The 10289-nt window shown below is 36.9% G+C and overlaps 1 protein-coding gene across 2 annotated transcripts in view; it reads left to right on the top strand.

The window, feature by feature from the left end:
* Nucleotides 1–2762, top strand: part of LOC111319557 (uncharacterized) — a 6272-nt gene extending 3510 nt beyond the window's left edge. For both annotated transcript variants that reach the window (XM_088763555.1, XM_088763553.1), the window contains exons 4-7: nt 1–58; nt 305–338; nt 867–993; nt 1199–2762. The exon at nt 1–58 is cut by the window's left edge and continues 26 nt beyond it. In XM_088763555.1, the coding sequence (XP_088619681.1) occupies nt 1–58; nt 305–338; nt 867–993; nt 1199–1714 (735 nt within the window). In that variant the 3' untranslated portion in view covers nt 1715–2762. The remainder of the gene's footprint in view (nt 59–304; nt 339–866; nt 994–1198) is intronic.
* The last annotated feature ends 7527 nt before the right edge of the window (nt 2763–10289 follow it).

The following is a 10289-nucleotide window of genomic DNA, read 5'->3' as shown; positions in this document are numbered from 1 at the left end:
CACGACTGTGGTACCAATGCCGTATGCAACAACACCAAGGGATCATACAATTGCACATGTATGACTGATTATTGGGGATGTAATTTAAGATGTACTTTTACCAACCTTTTAGTCATTTGTAATGTTTCTAAGCATAAGAACATTGTAACTTACATGGATTTTCCAAAGCGGACATAATCATAATTCTTAGAAAATTCGCAGACTTAGTATTAGTAGGTATTGCCATGTTTTGTTTGTAAAAGAGATTATTCATATTTTTATTTTTTTCTTGTACCTTTGTCTTGTAATATGTTTGGGAATTCAGTTTCCACCTGCAAGGAGGTTTATGACGGGCAAACGTAAGTTAATGTTTGATACAAGTTAACATTTCGACATCAATGTGAAATCAGATGATTAGCTTATAGAAGGAAACAACTTATTATTTTTAATACCAATTTTTGATTTTTAACAACTGTTTTTGTTTTTTTTAATCCTTTTCCGTCAATTTTTGCTAAGGGTATGTTAATAAAAAAAAAAATGATTTTTTCCTTCTCAATCTCCTGCCACTAGTGTAGTGTGATATTTCAGGTAAGAAGGGCGCCGAAAAAGATTGTTTTATTTTGTTCTCACCCACGTTTTTACGAGCTGTGCAGAATTGATTTTCCCATAATCAGATTCAAGAGTTTCGTCTATTTTGGCAGAACTTTAAATGTCATTACTCTGCGTAATTACGTTTAATAATTACGTTAATTACGTTTCTCGAAAACCCAAGTGACTTAGATTCTCGAGAAATGGCTTTTTTCGAGTTCAGTTTGGTGTTTTAATCTGTTATTTATGTATGGGAATGACCTAAGAGTACATTCAGTGTAATCAATCTCTCTTTACAGATCGACAATGGATAAACTGGTGACTTTAATTATTGATTCTAAGGCAGTCACCGTTCGTTGTTACAATGAAATTGTTGGATGCGGAGATGGAGGATGGACACCGGTCATGAAAATCGATGGCAACAAGGTTTCAATTTTTGTTTGTTTGTAATTGTGTACAAAAACCTTTTTATAATACAAATTAAAACCCGGTACCATCCAAAGTGAGAAATAAACAGCATACAGTTATGGATCAAGTATGTCTGTTTTGTTTGATTGAACATTTGTAAGCTCGTTTACTTTTTATTAATGAACTCATTTATTTATTTATCTGTCCAATTATTCTTTTTCAGAATACCTTTCGCTATGACTCACATCATTGGACTGATAAAAAGGAATATAACTCTCCTGGCGGAAAGACTGCGTTTGACAGCAAGGAAACTAAGCTACCGACTTACTGGAACACAAGCTTCTCTAAGATATGCCTTGGTATGAAATTTGGCCAACAACTCAAGTTCAACAAGCAGGCCGACTCTCTGTACTCACTGATCGCTGACGGACAATACCGCGCAACATCACTTGGCCGCGACACGTGGATGACGCTGATTGCTCCAGAGGGCAAATTACAGAAAAAATGCAACAGGGAAGGGTTCAATGCTATATCTAAAAGAAATACACACTCTAAAGCAAGGATTGGGATTCTTGGAAACAATGAGGATAATTGCGAAAGTTGTGACTCCAGAATTGGGTTTGGTACTTGGGGAAATCCTATTAACACCATCACGTGTGGAAATGCAGCCTCGTGGTACTTTGGGTGGAGAAATAATGGAAAATATATCCCAACAATGGGTTACATCTTGGTGCAGTAGGGAGGCACTACCCTGGAAAGAAACCACCAAATGATGAAATGGTGTTAATGGATACCTACGTCAGTTAGTCATTAGGATCGGAACAAATTAAAATAGATATGAGTATATTAGCGAATAAATAAACAAGTAAATAGAAGTCGAAAAAACCGATGAGCCAGTTGATGATATATTAATTGTCATTGTGTTAAGAATCGTGTCGACAAACAAGATTTTTCTTCAGTCTGTTAAAAGTAACTTACAGGCTTTCACAGATTATTTTTCTGGTCTTTGTCATAGTTTTTATCAATATTCGTAATTTCGATAACAAAGAGCACCTGGGTTAGTTTATTTGGAGTCATGTTCAGCTTCATGGTAAATTGCTACTCAATAAAAAGGAAGCCTTTTACATATACAATGGTCCTTAGCCAAAGGTGAAAGCTATGAAGAATAATCTCGGATAGGAATGGCGACGATTCATGAGAATTACACATAAACAACTTTAAATATTTAATGTAAAAAAAACCTGAAAAATAAATTGCTAAGAATTTTATTTTTCATGGAACTCGTATTCAAATTTCTTATGAAAGGCAATGAAAGGAGAAATTGATCGATGTTATGTCAAAATTCTGAATTCTAGGTGTTTACATTCTCTGATAGAACATCACGAAAACAATGCCCTAACTGTTGTTGTTTTCATAAAAATCGCAGCATGTCAATGTCAAATCTTCTCACTGTTTTGTCACAGCCTGACTGCAATTTTTTCCACTCTAGATCAAGCAAAAACCGCAAGACTTAAATAAACCACACAGCAAATTGTAACCTAATGAATCTGACCATTACCCACGTTTTAATTTTCTCCACACGTAATATTTGTGATGAGCATAATGATATCTCACTTGAAGGGCATAAAAATATTGTCTTTAAAACCACTATATTGAGTAAGCTAGAGCAATTTGAATGCGAAATGCAAACCGGTACCGTAATTTGCATTCATCTATTAAACTTAGAATAGTACCACATAGTATGCGTCTAATTTAAAATGATGTAACATTAAACGTGCATCAGGTGATTTACTTTGCAGGCGTTTCCTGGCTGGCTTTAACTAAAGCCGTTTCTATACAATTTCTCCTCTAAATTGTACATAGATAAAATGAAAAAAAAAAAAAGAAAAAGAACAAACAAAGAAAAAAACAAGAACAATAACCCCCCGCGTACCGAAACTGATTCTAGAATTAGAGGTGTCACAATCGTCTTGTTCGCTACCCAGGATATAACCTTCAGCCCCAAGTCAACTATATGACTTTGGGCTTTAAAAAATATGTACGTATATCCATTCAACAACACTGGCGTGGTTGCCTGTCTGGGCATGGACCACAACCTTGATAACCCTTGACCCAAGAAGTTAAACGCATTTTTAACTTGCAGAAGGAGGAAGGACGCTTTCTAACAATCATCTTTAATAACAGCTGTAAATTGCCAAAAAGGAAATGGATCTAGTGGTCTCAGTCTTCTATGCAGGATATCTTGCCCTACCGGAGGGAAGTAAACTTGACAGCGCGCGATTTCATGTTCAGTTTAGACAGCTGTTTTCAAATATCTTTTCTTAGAATTATATCAAAATACATGTAGTACATTAGGATGTTATGCTATAATTCATATCATTTTTCTGCTCAAGCGTTTTGCTCAATGAACAGATTTTGGTTTTCTGCAACAATACCAGGATTTGTGAGCCACAGAGGCATGTCTCCCCCAACAACTTCCTTAATTAAACAACAACAAACATATGAAACATATGTGTGAACTGCGGTTATGAGACGTATATGAGAACGATCCTTCGCAGTAAAGCACTATTTTAGCAATAGTGGAAATCAGAGGTCAGTGGTTCGAATCCCGTACAGGCCTGAAATTTTTTTCAGGTCTGATTTCCACTATTGCTAAAATAGTGCTTTACTGCGAAGGATCGTTCTCATATACGTCTCAAAACCGCAGTTCACACATATGTTTCATATGTTTGTTGTTGTTTGATTTATCATCTACGGGTTTATATCGAATTAATTTGATGGCCTGCTCCCAGTTGGCTTGTTAGCTCAATTGGTAGAGCGCTGCACTAGTATCGCAGAGGTCAGTGGTTCGAATCCCGTACAGGCCTGAAATTTTTTTCAGGTCTGATTTCCACTATTGCTAAAATAGTGCTTTACTGCGAAGGATCGTTCTCATATACAACTTCCTTAATTGTTTCGGTCAAACTTTTCCCACCCCCACCTCCCCCCCCCCCCCCCAAATCCGGCTGGCAATAACGGCGCTTGAGATAAATGTTTAATGAACTCATCAATTTGTGAGGTTTCATGGCAATTTCCAAGTATGAGTCAAACTAACTTGTTGACTTAGAAGCCAAGAAATTATCCTCTAAACTTTTATCAATGGAAGCTGGACACCTGAATTAATTTTGGCTCTCAATGAGTCTTTGGGAAACCTGACAAATAATTTTCTTAATACTTGCTTTTAATAGTGCTACGTTAATTCTGTGATAATTTGAATTCACGTTAGGTTCGTAAAATGTAAAGAATAGCTAGACATTTTCGAAACAACAGTTGGTTTCTATGACAAGTAGGCGAACTTAAAAACAGAAACAGCCTACACAATTACAATCAGAATATTAAGGTGGCTCGTACCAGTTTCCTCGCGCGGAGAACAGGTCACTCTTGCGTGACGCGCGCGAGAGAAACATGCGAAAGAAGCGCGATTTCAAAAGATGAAAACTCAAAACAAAGATGGCGGCGCGTGGAATTTTTTCTACTTTGGTGAGAAGTTTACCTAAGAGCTTGTATTTGATGTGTTGAGCGGCTACTGTGAATGCAGGAGATGGATATTAAGATAACGAAGACGATTTTCGGAGAAGTAAAGGTTGCTTCACTTCACATTTAAAAGAAATATTCAACCGATATGAAATCTTGCGACGGCGAAAAAAGAAGAACTCAAGTGAAGGATAATCTACCTGAAGTGGAAGAAGACTTTGAAACTTCAAGGAAAATAATATGATATAGCCAGAAGTCGTGTGTAGGATTTTTAAGATGAGCCCGGGAGGCTGTCTTTGACAGCTGTTTAATGAGTTTCTTAGCAGTAAACGTCTGTAAACATCACAGATCGTAGGTGCTCGCGCGAGCACACGCAATTGTCAGCGGTAGCTAAAACAGTTCATGAGGAAATATTGATCTTTAGAATCCAGATTTTTAAATGCGCGAGAACGCGCGTGGAGATTGCTAAACTCGCGAAAGCTATTGCATGAAAACAAGTCCGGTGACCCCTTCTCTTTATTGTTCCAATATGATAATAACGTCGAAAGGAATCATCAGAAAAAAAACTAGAAAATTCTACGGAAGGAAATTTGTGATGTGTGAAAATTGCCCTTTTTGTAGATTTTCTGAAATTCCGCTTGGTAGAATTTTTTAAAAATCTTTGCATTTTCCTTCTCAAGTGCCAAAAGCAATCACTGAAAAAAAATCAGGGGGTCACCGGGTTAGTTTTTGAATTATTTAAGCCACAAGCTAAAAAATGCGTTTGAATGAGCCTATGAAAGCGTTTCTATGGAAACTGCTAGTGGCAAAATGACACTTATTTTTGGATAACCAATGATTATGTAATTCAACCCCGTAAAAGTTTTCAACTGGCCTTGGTCAGTCTTTCTGTTGTATTCTTTCAAAGTTACAAACCATCAAAAAGATGAAAACTGGTACGAGCCACCTTAATTCGGAATCAAAACTCAAAGCAAGGCTAATTATGTGAAAATATTCGAATAAACATAAAATGGCAGGAATCTGACACCATCTCACAGATTTCTCCAAAGCTTCTTGGAATTACAATCTTCCATAGCAGCTGCCCATTTAGGTATGGCTAAATAAACAGTCTATCACTCCCGACAACAGCAACTACAACATAAATAATTTGGATATATCAACAAAGTTGAATTGGTAAATTGGCCACCGTAACGAGTACAAAAGCTGACGTTTCCAGCGTTAGCCCTTCGTCGGAGCTACTTCAATATGATAAAGAAAGTATATTCGCTTTTTAATCCCCCCCTCCCATTCTTAATTCATGATTTTCTTCGTAGTTTCTCGATTAACTCTTTGTTTTTAAGGTTTTTAACAGCGCAGGCCATATAAAGTAATAATGTATATTGGTGCTTTCAACGAAATTAGACGCTGAGTTAGTGGGGTAATTTTTGAAAATAATTTTGCAATACTATTTATTCTGAGCCTTGTGCTCTCTTAGAAGAAGCAGAGGGTAATGAGGGCGAGTGACGCCACTTCCATCATTATGCACAACTTGCTGTTTGCTTATTATTTCAGAGCAGCTGCATCTTATTCGAAAATAGCTTCACTCAAAATAGCTTTATAAGTGATACCCTATCTAAAATTTCCTTCGAAAAATTATAAAGATTTTCTACGAATGTCTGTGGCAGATAATTTTCGAGCACTTCGCGTGGATAAAATTATCTTTTTGATTAAAGCGACAATCTTATTCGAGAACGTTTATAAAAAAAATCATTCTCAAAAACAGCTAAGGAAGTCGGAGAATCCTAAAAAACTCTCGTACAGAAGAAGAAGAATAATCGGGAAAAACGCTTGAGAAAAACTGCCAAAAAAAAAAAAAACCAATCCATGAGTAGAATTAGCAGGAAGAATAAAACCATTATATTTGCTAACTTGATCTGACGGCATGTTATGATACGGCATGCTCTTAATTAAGCACGCACATAACATAATTTGTTTACACTGTTTATTGTCTGTGGATAGGGCCATGAAAAAACTGAAGAAATACGAGATATTCATGAATACATCCTCTGAATAGTTTAATAATCGAAATGTTGTAACCGAAATATGGATCGAGAAAAGAGAAAGGGAGGGAGGAGGGAGAGAGAGAGAGAGATAGAGAGAGAGAGAGAGAGAGAGAGAGAGAGAGAGAGAGAGAGAGAGAGAGAGAGAGAGAGAGAGAGAGAGAGAGAGAGAGAGAGAGAGAGAGAGAGAGAGAGAGAGAGAGAGAGAAAAGTAAAAGAAAACGGAAAACAAATAAAAAAAGAGAGAAGGATATGTATTTGTGCACGATCCTCGCCGCAAAGAGCACTATTTAAGAGATAGTGGAAATCAGACCTGAAAAAATTCAGGCCTGTAAGAGATTCGAACCACTGACCTCTGCGATACTACTGCAGCCCTCTACCAATTGAGCTAATAAGCCAACTGGGAGCAGGTTGTATTGAGACAACAATCAAATTTGTTGACAATCAGGTTTCATAGCTTTTATTGGCAGAGAAGCAATTGAGTATCGGTGACAAACAAGACATTACTAGACCTAAATTACTTGTAAAGCTGAGCATAACTTAAAAGAGTCTCGGAAAACGTTTGTGCCATGCATTCCGTTCGTATCTGCGTGTTTCTGTCATGCTCTATGGCAATCGCGTTTCTGACATCACAAGGTAAATTCAATCAATTCTGTTTTCACCCACGGAAATATGGTTTACCAATTCCTTTCTTCGGGTTAGCCAGTCGTTTCTACATACAGTTCAATGCCCTCAGTTTTAATTACCAGCTTAAACAAATCTATTTATACACCTAGATTTGAAAATTAAAATTGTCTTTAAAAAGATGAAAATGACTGAAAAAACGACATTTCGTATTTTCAATGAACAATACAGCTAGAAAAGAATAAATATTGGAGAAAACGTTTACGAGCGGGAAGAATGTTCTTAATTGGTTCATGCGGATGAGATCACCCCTTTTAAATGGCGTTGTTTTACGAAACCCTTCTTTTCAAATGAGGTTGAAGATTTTTTTATGCAGAAACTCTGCCGAAAAAATTAAATCCCATTAACAAATGGCAGATCCTAGCGCTCTGCTTGGCTAAATAAAGCAGGGAATGTGAGCATAGTTAGTACTAACTATGAGCTACCAAATTAATCTTTTGTAATAAATTACTTATTGACAAATTGTTGCAGGCTGTTAATTCTAACTATATCTACCTTTCTTGTTCTTTGCTGGCTCTACAAATTTCCTTTCGTAGTGTTTTTGTCATCATCTGTTTACATTGAATTTTGTGTTTCTGTATAACATCTTTGCCCAGTGAAAAACACCGTACAGTAACATATAAATGAATAATGCTGTCCAAAACATCTTTTGCAATGCTGTTATCTACCACTATGTCTGAGTCCAACAACATGGCGTTATATGCTGAGACCAGTTGAACATCACAAGCTATTTTGGATTCTATCTTAGCATTGTCAATCTTCAGCTGGAAACTTCCTGGGGTCAGAATCCTAAAATTATGTTCTATTCTCTTAAAAATTGTTTGAGCTTGTTCAGAAGTAACCTAAAGGCCACCTCGGTTTAAAGATGAAATTAGTTTTTGACTCCCTGCAACATGCAAATCTTCTGCTTTGCCAGCTTTCAGTATTGAAGTTGTTTGTTCAGTATATGCTGTGGGATTATATACATTGTTCACCTTGCTGTAAAGCTTGTGCAGTACATATCCTTCAATATATTGTAAACCCTGCCATTTCTCTATCACACAGTTTAGTAGGGATATTGGGATTTGGTGATTCATCTTTCTGTTTGCTGTGAGCTATCAAACAATCAGCCACTTTGGTACTAAGCAATGTTGCCGCATTACTTGACAACTCCACAAAAATGTTTGTTTTAACCAAACGCATATACATGGATTCTACCTCTGAGAAGTCCATATTTTCTTCATCCTAGGCAATCGTATATCTTCGTAGCTCTTCTTTTACGCTTTGAGGGTAGATTTTTCTTTCAATTATTTTATCTCGTGCTTTCATTGATAACGCTTCGAAGTCTTCAGCAGTGAATTTGGCTTCTTGAGTCGGTTGATTTCCCCGCGCTTGTTCCTCCTTATGGTTTATTGTCTAATGTCTTTTTAATCCAGCCTTAGTCTTGCATTTCTTTTGGCACAACTCGCAAACAATTCCCTCTTCGTATTGAACCTAAAAATCGAAAGTTTTTCAGTAAAAAATATGTTGTTGTACAACGACCGATGCCGTTGCTAAGGGTATCAATAACTACGAAGTTTTAGGGCGAAAAAAACGTTTTAACGGCTTCTAAAAGACTTACAGAGTCAGCTGCTTCGACAAAGTGCTCTTCTATTCTTCCTCGTTTTCCAAAGTTTCCAATATGGCATCAAAATCGTCGCCGAAGAAAAATAAGTCGTTCATGTCCTCCATGTTGTTTTGGTTCTGTGCAGGGTCATTGGTCACGTGACGTTCAAGCGAAGCTCAGGGGAAAGACAATAGGCCGGCCCTTTGAAGTTTGCCGCATTTCCTAACCAGTCTCCTCTACTAACTATGATGTGAGGCAGCCAAGACTGGTGGATATTGGTTATAGGGAATATAATTTCCTATAGATAGTGAACCTCTGTTTTGTCAGACCTAAATGGAAAGTTCGATAACTGTGCGTTTTAGGCTACATGACGTAAAGCAATTTATCCAGGCCAGGAGAATCATTAGAGGAACCGTCAGGGTAATAAGACCACTCAGGGGACATAGCCTTAAAATTCCATTACATATTTAATATCAGCACCCTAACCCTCCAAACAATAAAAATATACACAGTTCGCATCAAAGAGGAGGCGAAATTATTACAAATATTATCATCACACTTCCTAAGAGAAAGTTAAAAATGTTTTTTATCATAATTTGGATATATCAACAAAGTTGAAATGGTAAATTGGCCACCGTAATGATTACAAAAGCTAACGTTTCGAGCGTTAGCCCTTCGTCGGAGCGAATAGAGGAATTGTGGGTTGTGTGTGTTTTTTATCATAGTTGAGATGAGGTACGAAGCATGTTGAAAGCAGACTTCTGAATGTGGTTAATAAGTAATGTTTCCTAATAGTCTGCAAAGTCTAATTAAAATAAATGTGGCTTCCCGACTATTGAACGGAAAAATGATCTTCCCTGTTCTCTGCCCAAAAGAAAGGCATTTATTTGGGAAGCAATACCAGCAGATACTGCGGAGATATGAAAACAATTATGCAAAGGTCGAACGCTCGAAACGTCAGCTTTAGGGTAGTCAATTTTACATTAGCAAATGAGTTGATAAAACCATATGATCTTGTGATAGCCTTTACTGATGCAACACCACAAGGTTAGCATTAAACCATATATATGCATATGATAAATCATGTTATCGATCCTCAGCATTTAAAGGGTAGAGATATTATTGAAAACATCGTTACACTCAATGAATTATAAATGTAAAGAAAAAAAGATAACTCTGCAGAAGAGCGTCTATTTATCTATTGCTTAAAATTCACTATTGAAAGATGCATTGTTTACTCGACCACCAGGAACCAACACTCGGACGCACCAGGCCACGGAAATAAGAAGTGGTCTGTTTTCTGCTGAAGTATTTCATTATTTGAATGTACCTAAGGTTGAAATATTCTCGGTTTACGGCGAGATTGAGTTTACCTTAAAACGCTTGCAGAATACTTCCTGTCTTTCTATGAACCTGTACATGGAAAATTCCATGGACCCGTATTGGTCAAAAGTGTTTGAAATTATTTTTTTACGCGTAAATGGGTATTACAT

Source organism: Stylophora pistillata, chromosome 6 (assembly GCF_964205215.1).
Source record: "Stylophora pistillata chromosome 6, jaStyPist1.2, whole genome shotgun sequence".
Lineage (NCBI taxonomy): Eukaryota > Metazoa > Cnidaria > Anthozoa > Scleractinia > Pocilloporidae > Stylophora > Stylophora pistillata.
Note: the sequence above shows the minus strand (reverse complement) of the source record. Positions and strands in the feature narration are given on the sequence as shown.